The sequence below is a fragment of the Panthera uncia genome (assembly GCF_023721935.1).
Source record: "Panthera uncia isolate 11264 chromosome E2 unlocalized genomic scaffold, Puncia_PCG_1.0 HiC_scaffold_19, whole genome shotgun sequence".
NCBI classification, from domain to species: Eukaryota; Metazoa; Chordata; class Mammalia; order Carnivora; family Felidae; genus Panthera; species Panthera uncia.
The window spans coordinates 9634642-9652349 of record NW_026057588.1 but is presented as its reverse complement, the minus strand read 5'-3'; the positions used below and the strand labels follow the sequence as shown (position 1 = coordinate 9652349).

Genomic DNA, 17708 nt, shown 5'->3' with positions numbered 1-17708 from the left:
CGCTCTCTCTCTCAAAAATAAACATTGAAAAAAAAATTTTAAGATGAGATTAAAAGTAAAGAGACACGGAAATGCAAATATCTTTCCCCAGGCTCCGGAAGGGATCACCCCCCCTTCCCCCCCCCCAGAGAGAATCCTTTAAAACCCCGTTTAAAAGCCAGCAAGAATCCGAAAATCACCCCGCGAGACAGGTGCCTTCATCGCCCCAGGAGGAAACGAAGGCACAGTCACAGACGTGACTGGCAGCGTAAGTGGTGGACCTCCGACCTAGCCCTGGCGCTCGCAGCCTCTGGCGCCCTGTGCTTCCGGAACCCCGCCGCCTTCCTGCCCTCCTAGGCCCACAGGGGTTCCACACCCATGTATGAAGCCAGGCCCCGGCCTAGGCACCTGGAAAACGCACAAATATCCTTGCCCTCAAGCGCCGAGCGTAGAGTCCAATATATATATGAATAGATATAGATAGTCCATGGGGCGCCTGGGTGGCTCAGTCGGTTAGGCGTCCGACGTGGGCTCAGGTCATGAATCTGCAGTTCGTGGGTTCAAGCCCCGCGTCGCGCTCTGTGCTGACGGCTCAGAGCCTGGAGCCTGCTTCCGATTCTGTGTTTCCCTCTCTCTCTGCCCCTCCCCGGCTCACCCTCTGTCTCTCTCTCTCTCAAAAGTAAATAAACATTAACAAAATTAAAAATAAATAAATAAATAAATAAATAAATAGATAACGTCCAGGATAAATATGAATTCCTTTTATAATTTTAAAATGTATAATTAGGGGCGCCTCGGTGGCTCAGTTGGTTAAGCCTCTGCCTCTTGATTTTTGGGTCAGGTCACGATCTCCCGGTTCGTGGGTTCGAGCCCCGCATCGGGCTCTGCCACCGTTCGGGAGGAGCCTGCTTGAAATTCTCTCTCTCCCTCTCTCTCTCTGCCCCTCCCCCACTCGCGCTTTTTTTTTCTCTCTCTCACAATCTCTCTCTCAGAATAAATAAACAAATACATTCGTTAATTAAACTTTTTAAAAATGTATAATCGAGCAACTTACTATTATTTTTTTAGAGCTCCCATGCCAGAAGAAAGCCACTGCCTGTCGGGTCCCTGGGGATGGTTCTCCCCTTCCCCATTTTACAGATGGGAAGACTGAGGCACCAAAAGGGGAAGGGGCTTGTGCAGGCCATACCAGTCAATCTGAGGCCAAAGTGGTTAAAAGCAAATGGGTAGTTTTCTCTCTGAGAAGAGCTAACTTTAAAGTTTATTTATTTTGAGAGAGAGAGAGAGAGAGAGCACGTGAGCAGAGGAAGGGGAAGACAGAGAGAATCCCAAGCCAGTTCCCACACTGTGAGCACAGAGCCCGACGTGCGGCTTCGGGGCTCAAACCCATGAACAGCGAGATGGTGACCTGAAACTGACTAAGCCACCCCGGCGCCCCAAGAAGAGCCAACATTTTTAACCCTTACTGCGTGCCAGGCACTATTTTAGGCACTTTGTTTGTATCTGTTGATTTTCTCCTTACGACAGTCCCCAAAGGTACGTACTAATTTATCCCCATCTTACTGGTGGGGAAACTGAGGCCCTAGGGAGGGTCGTCTCCTGCCTAAGGGTCACACAGCAGTCTGGTTCCAGACCCCCATGTTCTCATTCTTTGCACTGTCCCTTTGCAACACAGACTGTTTCTGGAAGGACCCGCCAGCGGCCGATCCCAGGGGCGATCCCCAGGGAGCGGGGCTAAGCAGCTGGGAGGCGGGAGTGTTTGACACTCTGCCTTTTGAATGGAAATGCAACCTGAATGAAAAGACGTGTCTGTGAAAACTTTTTTTTCAATACACATTATTCAAGAGAAAAGGTAACGTTGAAAAATAAAGGTGTGGGTGCCTAGCAGATTTACAGGGCGGTGCCAACCCATTCTAGCGAGAGGAAGGGCCTTCCCCCGAGGGTGCGCTGGGTACCTCTGGGCCTCGCCTCCCTCGCCTTCCTCCTCCTCGCTGGCGTGGAGGGCATTTTCCGAGTGGGAGCCCGGGATGACCCCGGAGTCGTCGGATTCATCCATGAGGGAGCTCTTGTCAGCCTCGCTGTAGTCGCTGGCCTCATCCATCGGCACATCTAGGGGCACAGGGGCATCAGAGGGGCCTCCGCCCGGCCCTGCCCCCACCCCCTTCCCGCCCAGCCCACAGCCTCTCACCTCCGTTGATGAGTGCCTCCCCCAAGCAGTCGTTAGGGACGCGGGTGGCGCAGCGTTTGTGACAGTTAAACTTGCAGTCTGGTATGAGGACAGGGAACAAGCGGACAGGTGGCAGGGGAAAGAGAGGTCACCTGTAAGGGCTGAATCTTGACTCCTATCCCCCAGACCCAAAAGATGCTCTGCTCGCTGTTTGGGGCAGGAAACCCAGCCGAACCTTCTCTGGCTATCCCTCTTTGAGCCGGTTTCCTTCTGAAATTCTAGAATGTAATAGGGTCTACCATTCCATGATTCTGGACTTTGAACACTCAGGAAAGGGTTTCCCAGCCTCTGGCACTAAGGATATTTTGGGCTGGATGATCCTTCCTTCCTTCCTTCCTTCCTCCCTCTCTTCCTTCCTTCCTCTCTCCCTCCCTTTCTTTCTTTCCTTCCTTCTTTCAATTCTAGATTTCTAAGACTCCAGATTTTGACATGCAAGTTTCTAGAACTTGACACATCTACAATTCTACAGTTCTATGATTCTAGACTGCTGAGGCTCCTTGATGTCCAAGGTTTTAGGGTTTTCTATACATAAATTCTAGAATTCAGTGACTCTACAGTTCTGGACTGCGAAGACTCCAGAATCTGATGATTCCAAGGTTCCAGGATCCCATACACCTAAGATTCTAAACCTTAATGTTCTTATTGTTCTTTAGCTGTGTGCAGCTAAGATTCTGTAATTTTTTCGTTCCAATGAATCCTAGAATTGGACAGCTCTAAGTTTTTATGGATCTAGATTTCTGATTTTCTAGATTTTAGAATTCAAAGTTCCGTGTTCTAGATTTCTAGGACTCTAGGATCCCATGGTTCCCATGCGATGCTTCTAGGCTTCCATTATTCTCAAATCCGATGGTTGTAAAGTTCCAGTATTCTGAGAATCTATAATTTGGTAGTTCTAGGCTTTATGAACCTAAAGTTTCTGTGGTTCTTTTCGCTGAGTCCTACAGCCCAGAATTCCTGAAGCCTATGCTTCCAACATTCCATGGTTCTAGAATTCTCAAGATCTGCGATTTGAGAATTCCATGCAGGGCACCTGGGTGGCTCAGTCAGTTAAGCGGCCAACTTTCAGCTCAAGTCATGATCTCAAGGTTGATGAATTCCAGCCCCACGTCGGGCTCTGTGTTGACAGCTCAGAGTCTGGAGCCTGCTTCGGATTCTGTGTGTGTGTGTCTCTCTCTCTCTGCCCCTCCCCCACTCTTGCTGTCTCTCAAAAATAAATAAACATTAAAAAAATTGTTTTAATTCCATGCTAAGTGGCTTTATAAAGCTAAATTTCCAGGCTCTGAGCTATCAGCACAGAGCCTGACTCGGGGCTCGAACTTACCAGCTGTGAGATCAGGACCTGAGCTGAAGTCAGGAGCTTAACCGGCTGAGCCACCTAGCTGCCCCATTTTTTTTTTTTTTTTTTTTAAGATTTTAAGTAATCTCCACACCCAACACGGGCCTCCAACTCACAACCCCGAGGTCAAGAGTCATGCGCCCTACCGCCTGAGCCAGCCAGGCACCCCCAGAATAGTGGGATTCTTATGGCCTGCTGGGAGCCCAGGGGAGAGAACCCCTAAGCTGCTAAGCCAGTGTATGTATGTGCCGAATGGGAGGTGGAGCGGGAGGGGGGCGTCTGACCCCTGACCCCGTCTGTCTCCCCGCGGGGGCCCCGCTGACCTTTGCACTGCAGGCCCTGGCGAAAGAGGCCTTTGAGGAGCTTCTTGCAAGCCTGGCAGACGGTGGGCCGGGTGTAGCTGTGGATGAGGAATGTGTGCGGCACCTTGACCTTGGAGAGCAGCATCTTGTCTAGCTCGATCGGGCGTCCCGTGTAGGAGGAGGCAGAAGAGGAGGAGGAGGAGGACGGGGGCCGGCGAGGCAGGAGCTCGGTGGTGCTCCGGCTCTATTGGTCAGCAAGACGGGAGCGACGCATTAGTGCCTGGGCCCTGTCACCCGCCCGGGCCACCGCCACCGGCCCGCCCACTCCCCAGCCCCTCACCAGCTCATCGGCCATGCAGGGCAGGGACTCAGAGGTGCTGAGGCGCACGGAATGGCCACTGGCCAGAGACGTGGACGACAGGCGGCGCTTGCGGGCCCCGCTGCAGTTGTTGGGGATGCTGAAGGCGCAGCGCTTGTGGTAGTTCAGTCCGCAGCCTGCGGGGGGCGCCAGACGATCAGAGACACGTTTCCACCAGGCCTGGGCTCTAACGCTCTGTCCCACCCCCCTCTTTCCTTTTCCGTGGATCGGAAATACAGTAGATCTCTCCGGAGGGCCCTCTGGTAGTGCCATTAAAGCCAATGAAAAGTTACAAGGACTCAATTCAGGTGGAACTGCTACTGGCCTAGAAGGTTCTGGACCAGGCGAAGAACCGGGAGCGGGTGAGGTGCTCACTGAGGGCCCAGGGCATGTGGATTGGGTCGTGGAAGAAGGGGGCCACAACCACGTGACCAGCGGCACAAACGAAGAGTGCACGAGCAAGGACTGTGTGTCTTCCTTATTCCGACATATGCGGACGCCAATATTTTGTTCTCTTCCTTCTATCCCCTCATCCCTTTTTTCATACGGAACGTGTACGAATGTGCCTGTCATCCTCGTGCGGGGACCATGCTCCTCGTCTCCGTATCGCTCCAATTCGCGGATGCTCATTGCCAGAGCAAGCACGGTATTGGATGTAAGTTACAGTGTATTGGATGTAAGTTACAGGATAAGGAAGCAGAAGACTGAACAGCAGGAGGGCCTGGGGGGCTCAGGTCCGTCAAGCTCGGGGCTTCGGCTCAGGTCGTGATCTGGAGGTTCTGGAGGTTCATGGGTTCAAGCCCCGAGGGGGGGGGGGGTGCTCTGGGCTGATAGCCCAGAGCCTGGAGCCTGATCCGGATTCTGTGTCTCTCCCTCTGCCCCTCCCCCCACCCCCGGCGACTCTCTCTCAAAGAAAAACAATTTTAATAAAAATAAATAAATAAAAATCCTCGTCCATGAAAGCCTGGACAGACTCAGCTTGTTTTCCTAAGAGGCTTCCCGAAGCCTTACTCTAGTACACCTCCAGTGACTCCAAATGATTCCAAGACAGCGCTCTGTTCTGGAGTGGAGAATGTTCCTCCCGCCTTTGGAAGCTCCTTGGGGAATGCTTCGTGAAGCCTGTCTTCTGGCAGCCCGGCGGTCATGGGCTTTCCCAAAGGTGGTGCTACCAGAAAAGCTTCAGGATGGCAAATGGCCGTTGTGCACAGGGAAACCCTTTCCAGCGTTGACCTTTATTCACTCATGTCCTTCATTGGAATTTCAGAGTTTCATCCGTGATTCCGTGTGTGAGTATCAAGGTAGAATCAAACCCTCATCGGAAGGTGTCAAGTCTGACAGGAGCGCCTCACCTGCTCCTGGTTCTTTACCTGGCCCAGAACCTTCTAGGCCGGTAGCTGAGCTGATCTCGTGGTTTGTGGGATCGAGCCCCGCGTCGATTGGGATTCTCTCTCTCCTTCCCCACGCACAACTGTGTGTGTGAGTGCCCGCGTGGGCACTCTCTCTCAAAAATAAACGTTAAAGAAACCTTCCAGATGCCAGGACGTCAAGAGTTGGATATGGTGTCCTCAAAATAAAAAAGCTTAAAAAAAAAAGCGTTGGATACGGTGTGTGCATGAGAGCAATATTGACAGCAGCTCTGAACGCACGGAATCGGTTTTCCGCAGGCCTGATATGGCTCTTATCCGAAGAGTCCTTAAACGCCACAAGTCTATTTAGGGCTGCACGGTAACAACTCTGGTCCATTCTGTAGGTCATCTGGTGTTCCAGACTCTAGATTTCCATTTGAGCATGACAGCCGCAAAGCTGGAGATCCTTGGATGACGGAATATCGGAAAACATGCCTCTAATAGAGGCTCACGTTGAACAAACAATGGCGGGGCAGACGGTCTTCGAACAACGGATGGTCTTCCGCTGCTGTGCGTAGAGTCAAGGCGGGTGTGCGACCTTCCTCTGCAGGTGGGGTGAGATCTCAACGCTCTCCCTCAGAAGCATCAAAGATAGGAAGAGTGGACCCGTGGAACTTGACACTCGGGCTTAACCTTGAGACATTTGGGCTAAAGGAACACTGTGTGTTCCTTTATTTATTTATTTTTTTAAGTATGATCAAATTAAAGACATGTGCATGGGTGCTTGTTGTAGACTGAACATGTGTCCACCCCTCCAATCTCATAGGATGATGCCCTAACCCGCAATGTGACTGTATTTGGAGATGGGCCTTTAAGGAGATAACTAACATTAAATGAAGGCATAAAGGTGGGGCCCTGATCCCAGGCAACTGGGGTCTTTTATAAAAGGAAGACCTTTCAGAAGTTGTGAGCACACGGCAAGATAGCAGCCATCTGCAAGCCAGGAAAAGGTCCTCACCAGGCACCAAACCCTGTCCGAAGCTTGATCTTAAACTTCCCTGCCTCTGGAACTCTGAGTTATAAATACGTGTTGTTTAAGCCAGTCGGCCTGTGGTATTTGGTTATGACAGCCCTGGCCCACTGAGGCGCCAAGTCAATAAGGACCGGACTCTGATGGTCAGGTGCCTGTGTCAAATTGGCTAGGTTAGCATCCTCGGTAATTCCGGCACGAATGTAGGGACTCCTGGTAAAGGTGTTTGGTGGATGTGAATCAAGTCGGCAATCGGATGACTTGAAGTGAGGGAGAGTGTCCTAGTTAGGCTGGGTAGGCCCGTTTCCCTCCGTAGAAAGGTTTGAAAAGCAGAAGTGAGATCTCTCAGATGAAGAAATTCTGCCAGTGAACAGCAGTTTCAGCTTCTGCCTGCCCTTCCTGACCGGCTGCCCTATGGATTTCAGAGTTGCTTAGCCAGCCTCCCCCTGACAGGGGCTTACAATTCCCTTACAGGAATTCCTTCCAAATATCCCTTAATATGTACCTCCTACTGGCGGTTTCTCTGGTCGATCCCAGTTGCAGGCTCCGCCTTCTTCCCCCCCCCCCCCACCCCGCGCCCATTCCCCTTTTCCTCTCCCACGCTCCTCCCCCTTTTACCTCTCCCTCGGAGCTCCACCTCTCAGGCTCCTCCTCCGGAGCTGAGCCCCACCCCAGACCCCGCCCCTCGCCCAAGCCCCGCCTCCCCCCCCCCCCCCCGTTCCCCCCCCCCGCGGTGCCTCCCGGCCGTTGCCTCTGCCCCCCGAGCTACACCTGAACCCCACCCCAGCCCCACCCTCCTGCCCGCCCCCTACCCCTTGGCCCCGCCTCCAGCCCCTCTCCCCTCACCATCACACTTGAGGCCCTGGCGCACAAGGCCGAAGAGCATCTCCCCGCAGTGATCGCAGAAGGCAGGCGCTCGGTAGGAGTGAACGGTGAGGGCGTGGGGGCGGATCTGGAAGTCCTCGAAGGTGGCCGAAGCTGCAGGCAGCAGGGGGAGGTGGAAGATTGAGCCGGGGCAGCGGAGGCTGTAGGGTCCTGGGTTTCTCACAGTCCTCCCGGCTGCAAGGCTTCATCTTGCCTGCCTTCATTCATTTACTCGCATACTACACTCTACCTGGGTTCAAATCCCAGTTTCACCACCGGGGCACACACCTATGCCAGGGACTGGGGAGGCGTTGAGCGGATACAGAGATTCAGTTTTGCAAGATGAAAACACTCCTGGAGACGGTTGCAGGGAAGCGTGAATGTAACTAACACTACTGAACAGGAGACGCACAAATGGTTAACACAGTAAATTTATGTTACGAATATTTCACAGTTAAACATTTTTAAATCAAATTTAAAAGTACAGATGCCTAAGTCTCATCCTCAGAGTCTGCGATCTACTTGGTCTAGGATAGAGCTCGAGCCTCAAGAGAAAAAACAAATACCTATTATCTCAATGTCCTCATCTTTAAAAGGGAAATCCAACAGGAGCGCCCAGGTGGCTCAGTTGTTTAAGCTTCGGACTCTTCGATTTCCGGTCAGGTCGCGATATCACAGTTCGTGAGTTAGAGCCCTGCATTGGGACTCTGGGCTGAGAGCCCCCCGGCCTGTTTGGGATGCTGTCTCCCTCTCTCTCTCTGCCCCTTCCCCGCTTGCTCTCTCTCTCTCAAAATAAATTAAAATAAATAAATAAACTTTAAAATGGAAATCCAACAAACATTCACCGAGTATTGTCCTAGGTGCTAGGGACACCACATAGAACAAAACAAACTCCCTTCCTAGCCTCTAGTAAGCGGGGGCAGACCCCCAAAATAAAGAAAATATAAATATTCCTATTTAACAATCACCCAATCTAGCAGTTACCTTGTGCCAGGCACTGCGCCAAGTATTTTAAAATACTAACAAATTCAGGGGCACCTGGGGGGGCTCGGTCGGTTGAGACTCTTGACTTTGGCTCAGGTCATGATCTCACCGCGTCGTGCCTAGGGCTCTGTGCTGACAGTGGGGAGCCTGCTTGGGATTCTCTCTCCCTCTCTCTCTCTGCCCTCTCCTGCTGGTACTCTCTCCCTCTCTATCAAATAAATAAACAAACTTAAAAAATAAAATAAAAGAATGAATTCAGTTGTCTCAAGAGCCCTGGAGATACATCCTGCCATTGTCCCCATTTTCCAGATGAGAAGATGGCAGCACAGAGAGGTCAAACAACTTGCCCAAGGTCACACAGCTTGCAAACTGTGGAACTTGAAATCGAACGCAGGCCAGTGCAGCTCCAAAGTTCATGCTTTTAGCACTGTGCTTACTTCCTCGCTGAACTGTGTAACTAATAAAGTATACAGCTTGTGCCAACTATGCTCAAATAATTAAAAAAACAAACTGTCAAGCAATTGTTTCCTATCTCAATAACGGGACAAATATTTATTGAGGACCAACATGAGTTGCGGGCTCTGGTTTTCCCTAGCATAAAATTACATATAAATACACACACACACACACACACACACACACACACACACACACATATATATATACACACATATACATATATATGTGTGTATATATATATATAGCAAATTATGTATATATGTTTATACAATATCTATATCCCAGAAATAAGTTACAACTACTCTCTCTCTCTCTTTCTATATATATATATATATGTATACACACACACACACACACACACACACACACACACATACACACACACATACAGCAGGCCAGAAGTCAATAAGTGCTTAGGAGAAAAATTAAGCAGGGAAGGGAGATAGGGAAGGTGTAAGTGTTACAATGTTAAACAGGTGATTGAGGAAGGCCTCCTTCAGAAGGTGTCATTAGGGCAAAAAGGAGGCAAGGGTAGGAACCACGCAGGTGTCTAGGAAAGAACATGCCCAGTATCATAATAGTATTCTTTACAGATTCATTTTTAAATAATTTTTTATTTATTTCTTTTGAGAGAGACAGAGAGAGAGAGAGAGCGTGAGCTGGGAGGGGGAGGAGAGGGAGAGGGAGAATCCCAAGCAGGCTCTGCAGAGTCGGCCCAGAGCCCAACTTGGGGCTCAAACTCACAAAACCGTGAAATCATGACCTAAGGCAAAATCAAGAGTTTTACACTTAACTGACTGAGCCATCCAGGTGCCCTGTTTATAAATTCTTTCTTAAGGGCTAAATGAATATATGGAAAGCATTGAAAACACTGTTCTTTTATTATTATTATTTAAGATTTTGTTTTTAAGTAATCTCTACACCCAATGTGGGGCTCGAACCCACAACCCTGAGATCAAGAGTCACATGTTTTACTGAGTCAGTCAAGCACACCGTATTTTTTTTTTTTACGTTAACAAAATTTTTTCTCTTTTTTTAAGTAGGGGCTTGAACTCACAACCCTGAGATTAACACCTGAGCTGAGATCAAGAGTTGGACGCTTAACTGACTGAGCCACCCAGGGGCCCCTTAAGTTTTTTAAATTAAAAAAAAATTTTAAACAGTGCTCTTTAAACAGACCACATAGAAAGTTGCTCAAGAACGGTTAGAATGGTTAGAATAAATCATTTTATTTTAGAATGATTTTTTTTAAGTTTCTTAATTTATTTTGAGAGAGAGAGAGGGAGCAAGTGAGGGGAAGGGGCATGGGGGCGGGGAGAGAGAGAGAGAGAGAGAGGGAGGGAGAGGGAGAGAGAGAATCCCAAGCAGGCTCTGTACCGTCAGCATGGAGCCCGACGTGGGGCTCGAACTCACGAACTTTGAGATCATGGCCTGAGCTGAAGTCGGGTGTTTACCCAACTGAGCCACCCAGGCACCCCATTAGCTTTTATTTTTAAAGTTTCATTTTTATTTTTTATTTATGTATTTATTTTTTAATTTTTTTAATGTTTATTTTTGAGAGACAGAGACAGAGTGCAAGTGAGGGAGGAATGCAGAAGGCAGAGAGAGAGGGAGACACAGAATCCGAAGCAGGCTCCAGGCTCCGAGCTGTCAGCACAGAGCCCAACATGGGGCTTGAACTCATGAACTGAGAGATCATGACCTGAGCCAAAGTTGGATGCTTAGCCGACCGACCCACCCAGGAGCCCCTAAAGGTTCATTTTTAAACTAACTCTCATTCTCTTTCCTACCCCTGCCCCACTCCCGAAATTCAGTCTAATATTGAGCTATTTTCCTTGTTATTGTGTGACAGAAAGGGGACTCTCTTCTGTGTGCCAAGCACCGTTTACATACTCCGGGTAAAGCTATGAACAAGACAGATTTACACCCCACTCTCGGGGAGCTGACATTTTTCGGGGAGACAGGCAAAACACATGCACACACAAATAAACAAGGGAATTTCAGACACTGGAAGAAATGGCACTTAAGCTCAGATCCAAATAACAAGAAGGAGGTAACTGTGAGAAGACAGGGCAGGGAGGGAGGCACAGGGGACAAGTGCACAGACCCAGAGACGGGGGACAGCTTGGCTTGCTCAAGGGACAGAGAACAGGCCAGCTCCGCCAGATCAAAGAAAAGTGAGGACAGTGTAACAGATGAATTTGGGAAATTGGCAGGGGCCAGATCATGGACACCCTTAAGACCATTTTAGGAGAGTACACATTTTATTCCAAGGGTAATGGGGAGCCATGGGAGGATTCTGAGCAGCCAAGTGTCATGATCTGACTTATGAGCTACTCCAACAGTCTGGGCAGGAGGTGACGGCCTCATGGACTAGAGGAGGTAGTAAGAAATGGACTCAGGATGGGGCGCCTGGGTGGCTCAGTGGGTTAAGGGTATGACTTCGGCACAGGTCACGATCTCAAGGTTCGTGAGTTCGAGCCCCGCGTCGGGAGCTCCGAGCCTACTTCGGATTCTGTGTCTCCCTCTCTCCCTGCCCCTCTCCGCTCATGCTCTGTCTCTCTCAAAAATAAATAAACATTAAAAAAATTCGTTTTTTAATGCGAACGGCTAGTGGGTAGCTAAGTTCCGGCTGAAAATACAGGTGCCCACACTACATCTAACCCCGCAGAGTCTGATTCCATTTAGCATTTCACGGGGGGTGGGGGGGGGGTGAGGCATGGATAGACAAGGACACATCTCAAGTGCGCGGCTCAGTGAACGGTCAGACTGCACACACCCCGTCACCAACATCTTGATAAATAATGGAAGTTGGAATCAGTCCCCAGAAATCTCCCTCCTGGCCCACACTCTATCTTCTCCGGAGGCACCCACGTTCCTCCCTCCTAACACCATATAGCGATCGCATCCGTCTCGGTGCTTCCTCGAGGAAATGATAACATACGTAGTCTGATGTCTAGCGTCTTTCAGCTTTCGGCATTAGGAAGTGCGAGATTCACTGATGTTGCTGGGGTACCCGCACAATATATTTACTCCTTCCCAGGCCGTGGTTTGTGAAAGCTCCAGAGGGGACTCTAATTTGCAACCAGGGCTTGGAACCACTGGCCCCCGACTTTAAGAAGCAGGTTTCTGGGCCCACCTCTCCCTTTCCCTCCTCCAGATGTCCCGTCTCACCTCTATCCGTTCCCCCCCTCTACACACACACACACACACACACACACACACACACACACTGCGCCCCGTCCCCACCCCCAGCTACAGGCTGCGCCCATAGGGGGGCCTCCACCGCTCACCCGACAGCACCACCTCCACCAGGTCGCCCTCCTGGATGTCTCCAACTGAGCGCACCAGCTGCAAGAGGTTGGCCGACGTGGGGTCATGTTTGAAGAGAAGGATCTTGTCGTAAAGGCCGTAGAAGCCACACTCGGGGAACTGAGGGGCGGGAGAGGGAGGCGGTGACCGAGAAAGGCTCCCCGAGCTGCCTTCAGCGGCGGTCTGGAAGGCTCCCAGGGCAGGGCCGGCTGCTTCCCCCGGAAACAGAGACCCCGCAGCCCTAGCTTCCTGCCTGCTCCCTCCCCGATGCAGCTCCAGCTCGAAGCTCAGGCGGGCGGGGTGCCAGGGCCCCAGGTGTGCTGGGAGACAGCACCGCTGACAGAGTTTGGTGGCCGGACAGAGAAACTAGGGTGGGAGGGAGAGTGGCTCTGGGAGGGTGGGCATCTAGAATTTTCCAGGGGGGCGGGTGGGTGTGTGTGGTGAGGGGCTAAGCGAACACCCGCTCCTTTACTCTCCCCGCCTCCCCAGCTTCCTTCCTGGATCTATTGTCCCTGTTACCTGGCTCCAAGCCCAGCACTAGGGTGGGGCCAGCTGGAAGAAGGGGATTTAGGACATCTGGGGGGTGCGGGGGTGGCGGCAGGAAGGCTAGGGCTCAAGGGAGCTGGAGGTAGGGAGGGTGCCCCCCCCACCCAACGCCCAAAGGACCCAGGTGTCCCAGTCCCTAGCTTGGGCTGGTTGGTTGCTGGGGTGGGGGGGGGGGACAGGAAATGAAACCTGGTAGAACGGAAAGTGAAACAGCCCAGGTGGGGCAGCTGGAAAGAAGGGAAGGGACGTGCCACACCTGGACAGAGAAGGCACAACAAAACGGGGGTGAGGCCTGAGGGAGTAGGCAGAAGATGTGAGCGCCCCCCGACAAATCACCCCCAGGGGGCAATCTGTCCTCCAACCTATCCCACCCCCACCCAGTTTTCTCACAGAGCCGCTGAGTTGGGTGTGAAAACTAGGCCTCTGGGTTTGGGGATTGGGTGGAGGGTGAAGGAAGCCCCATGTGTTCTTGTCTGCTGGGAGAGGGTTCAGGTGACAGGGCCTAGGCCCTGGCTGCTTGGTCGGGTAGGTGGGGGGGGGGGGGGGGGGGGGGAGAGGGGGCTTTCTCTAGGTGTCAGTTGCCTTGTCTGTAAAATGGGGGAGTTGACTCAGTTCCTGAGGTTTCTCGGAAGCCCAAAGAATTCATTATCAGGGGTCTGAGAAGATTCTGGAACGTGGACATTTTGGGATTCCAACATGCTCACATGATAGTATTATATACATCTATCTCAGGTTCGAACATATTCTATGTTTGAGGATTTCACCACCCCAGAGTAGCACGGTCTGGTATTTTCATGTTCTAGGAATCTAATACACAAGGATTCTAGTGTTTGAATATTTTACCATTAGGATTGCAACAACCCAGCATTCCAAAAGTCTAACATGTTCACAGTCTAGGATTCCAGCAGCCCAGGAATCTAATATTCTAACATTTTTACAGTCTCGAACTCCAACAACAGAGAATCCCACTATCCTAACTTTTGACGTTCTAGAATTCACGCATTGAGTGCCACCTGATTCCCTCTCGGCCGTGATCCCCAGCTTCTCACCGAGGTAAGGCTGGGGTTGGGGAAGGCCTGTTTTAATAGGCCAGTATCAGACCTGAGGAGTGGGGACAGAGTCCCCAGAGCTTCTGGGGCTTCCAAAGAGGTGCTGGCCCCACCACACACATCTCAGGCCTGGGGGAGGGCAGCGATTGGGCTCTGAGACCTCACTTACCCCACGGCAGCTAGTGCAAGAGCCCACACCCACACGTGTCACCCGATAGCCCCAGCCAGTGCGGCTTGGATTTCTACTGTTTCCACCAAATGGGAGGTCGGGGATGGGCTTGAATGCGGAGGTCCCCCATCTGCTCACCCCACCGGCCCCTTCCTTCCCACTCTACACCCAGCTGGCCTCTCCCTTCCTCCCTGCTGGCTGCAGAAAACAACAACATACAGGGACACGCAACTTGGGGAGACCTTTGGAGCACCCCACCCCTGCCCTGGCCTCCCTCAAAAGGAGAGTGGGGTGAGGAGGCAACTGGGGGCTAAATGCCCCACCCCCACCTCCCAGTCGCCCAAGGTTCAATCGTCCTTCTTCTCCCTCCCCTATGCCGGGCTCCAGGCCACCTCTGGCAGCGCCCCGCCCCCTGCAGACCTCTCCCCAAGGTGGATGAGGAACGCTGCACCCTCACCTTCTGGTCCACGATGGAGCAAGCCAGCTGCTTCACGTGGGCCAGCTCGGAGGCGGTGGGCAGCAGCACAAACTCGCGGGTCAGCCCGATCTGGATGTGGAAGGAGACCCCGGAGCTCGGAGCTGGGATCTGGGCCAGCTGCGGTGGCGGCGACTGCAACTCCAAGCCGCCGGGGGGCGGAGGAGACCCAGGCCCGGGAGAGCCTGGGAGCCCGGCGAGATGGGAGGGGGGGGCGGCCATAGGGGAGAGGCCCGGGACCGGCCGCCCGGCGCCCACCCGGGATCCGGCTGAAGGAGTCCGGGGACCCCGGGTCACTGGATCCAAGGGAGCTCGTAAGCTGGTAGCGGGAGTGCGGGGATCCCGGGGCTACGAGAAAAGAAACCTAGCAGGTTGAGGGCACTCGAGGATGGCGGGACCCTGGGAAATTAGAGAAGGGTGATCCAGTGGATCAGACGCCCGGGAATCATAAAGGAGAGATCTAATGGTTTGAGGCACCCAGAGATTGAGAGATTCTAAGAAATCAAGAAAACCTAGCAGGTCGGGATCTCAGGGATCAGGAGAGCCCAGGATCCAGAGGCCCCTTGGGGAGAGAAAGGCTTGAGAAGAGAGCGGGCGGAGGGGGTGGGGGGGAGTAGGATCGCAGAATCCAATGGCTCTAAGAAGAGGATCCAATTAAGAAGGGGGCCCGAGGGGATTCACCAGACCCTGGGGGTGGAGGACAGGAGTCTCTGAGTCGGGGATCGAGTGGATCCCAGGGATCCGACGGGCCCAGGGATGGGCAAAGGGATCCTGAGGGCCGGGGTACTAAGGAGGGAATCTCACGGGTCTCAGAAGTTGGAGAAAAGTTCGGTCGGGGGCCGTGGAGAAGGGGGCGTTCCCAGCGGCGGTGGAGGGGGCGGGGGGGGGGGGCAAGGGAGGGTCGCCCGGCGCCGGGCGCCGGTGGCTCTTTTTCCCCCTCCAAAGTTTAACTCCGCGGCTGCGGCCCAGGAGGAAGTGTCCGGAGCGATGGCGCAGTCGGCCAATCCGCGCGGGCCTCGGTGACGTCGAGATGGGCGGAGCCTGTCGAGGGGCCGGGGGCGGAAGGAGAGGGCGGGCCCGGCACCTCCGAGTGGGGGCGTCACCTGCCCCTCCTGCCCCTGTCCGGGAGTCTGGGGTGCGAGATGCAGGGCAGGGCAGAGATCCGGGACCGATTCCTACCCCCCAACACACCCGAGTCTAGAAAGTTAACTATTCCCAGAGTTGGAGAGGAGGGGCGAGCCACCCTCATCCCCGCCACAGGTCGCGGGGGCCCGGGCTGAGGAGGCGCCTGGCCCTTTAAGGAAGGGGGCCCGTCTAGCCTGGCCGGCATCCGGCGCCCACCGCAGGGGAAAGGGTGGGAAACTGGTGTCAGGTCCAGCCCGCTCCGGGATCTCTGAACTCGGTCCGCCTCTTCTCAGATCGTCGTCCTCCCCCCCCCCCCCCCCCCCCCCCCGGGGGGGGGGGGGCGGAGAGCCCCCCCCCCCCCCCACAAGCCCGCTACACAAGTGGGAAGGCAGAGGTCTCCAGATGGGCAGAAGGACCCTGACTCATGTCTGTCTCTGGCAATCTTGGCAAGGTGCATGGAGAAACCTGGAGGGGCTGGAGCTGGATTATCTGTGCAGGGAGAGTCAGACCCAGGGGCGACAGAGAAGGGATGTAGTTTCCTTTAATCAGCTCGCCACTCCGCCCCAGCCCTCAGGAGTGGAGAGCCACAGACCGGGAGTTGGGGGGGGGGGGGGTTGCCTGAAAGGGCCATAGCAACCTGGGAAGACAACACCCCCACCCCCACCTCATAGAGGGAGAACAGTTTGTTCTCCTGGGGGAACTGTGCATGTGTCTGTGTGCCTTTAGGTGAGTGGCTTCCCCTCTCTGGGCCTGTTTCTCCATCTGTTAGGTGGGACAGTGATAGGACTGACCCCAGAGGGTCTTTGTGGGGATTAATGAGGTTGTATGATGGCCCTGGCACACAGCTGAGGTTCAGTAGGTGGTGGCCATCACTGTAATTTGCACAAATAAAGGGGTAGGCATCTCGAGCACTCAGGGGTTAAGTAGAGTATGTTCATTCAGTCAGTCGTCTCGGGAAGCATTGAATGCTGGCCTACTATGTGCCAGGCTTGTCCTAAAACAGTTCCTCCAGCCTGTTTAGGAGCGATTCAGACTCGATTTCTCTTCCCCAGCTAAGAAGAAGAGTGGCTGCCATTAGTTTACGTTCAGGAAACAGAATCCCCCATGGGGCATTAAGACTCGTCCGAGATCACCACTGAAGCTGCTACCGCCCCCATCCCCTTCACTGAAGGTTCAAGGCCTGGCTTTGAGCTCCAAGACATCCCAGTAGAGATGGGCCACCTGCCCGCCTGCGTTCCAGACCAGCAGGGCTGGCTGGGGCTGGGGGCCTCGAGACGGGCCCCCCTTCCTGGTGAAGGGCTGCCAGGGGCAGCTGAGGTCGTCGGTACAGTAGCGACTGCCACCACATCCGGGGGCTGGGCCGGCTGGGGCTGGGGAAGGAAGGAAGTCTGAGGCTGGAGTGAAAACCCAAACCACCACCTGGGGAAGCTGCTCAGAGCCCAGAGGGATGAGGGGTGAACAAGGCCACGTGGAGCTCACAGTTAGGCTCCTGTCAGTGTCACCTGATGGCCATCTGCCAACCTGCATCCTTCTTCAAGCGTTCCCAGGGCCCCGACAGGAGCCAGGTCCTACTGTGGGCACTGGGGCACAGCCCTTGACCACCCAGGGGGTGGGCGTTAGCGTTGGGCGCGTTGTACAGACCGTGCCGAGGGCCAGGGGTGTGCAGAGGGAGTCCCACAGGACTGGGTACAAATTCTGATGGCCTTCTGGAGGCCCTGAGCAGCCCCCCGCCCGCACCCCGTTTTCTGTAACTTGGTCTAACGATCCCACTTTTGGAGGGTGTCGTGAGGACCCAGTGAAATAGCACGTGAGGAACTTGGCGTGGCATCTGGTTCCCACTGGGTGCGTAACCGACCACTTGGGTCTGACCACCTTGGTGAGGGGAAGGGACTCCTCAGGGCTCCTCCCCGCATGGCGGGAGCTCTCCCTTCACCCTCCATGGTGGCTGAGGCTCTAGTAAGCCCAGGCCCACGTGGGGAGGACAGGCGAGGTGGGGAGTTAAGTACTCAGGATGAGCCCTCTGGCCTCCTACCACCCATCACACATGGGGGCTGGGGGTGGGGAGGGGGAGTCTCAAGCTGTCACATCATGTCATGTTTCTCAGGGCTCTGCCCCCAGGCTGCTGCTGAGGCCCCTGGGGAAGGAGT

At 53.6% G+C, this 17708-nt stretch overlaps 1 protein-coding gene across 1 annotated transcript in view; it reads right to left on the bottom strand.

Annotated features, from left to right (window-relative positions):
• Nucleotides 1–15311, bottom strand: part of PRKD2 (protein kinase D2) — a 37564-nt gene extending 22253 nt beyond the window's left edge. Inside the window, exons 1-7 of the mRNA XM_049621087.1 lie at nucleotides 14419–15311; nucleotides 12179–12317; nucleotides 7425–7556; nucleotides 4185–4339; nucleotides 3866–4088; nucleotides 2168–2245; nucleotides 1935–2088 (exon numbers count right to left, since the gene is read on the bottom strand). Of these exons, the coding sequence (XP_049477044.1) occupies nucleotides 1935–2088; nucleotides 2168–2245; nucleotides 3866–4088; nucleotides 4185–4339; nucleotides 7425–7556; nucleotides 12179–12317; nucleotides 14419–14658 (1121 nt within the window). The 5' untranslated portion in view covers nucleotides 14659–15311. The remainder of the gene's footprint in view (nucleotides 1–1934; nucleotides 2089–2167; nucleotides 2246–3865; nucleotides 4089–4184; nucleotides 4340–7424; nucleotides 7557–12178; nucleotides 12318–14418) is intronic.
• Between the last annotated feature and the right edge of the window lie 2397 nt (nucleotides 15312–17708).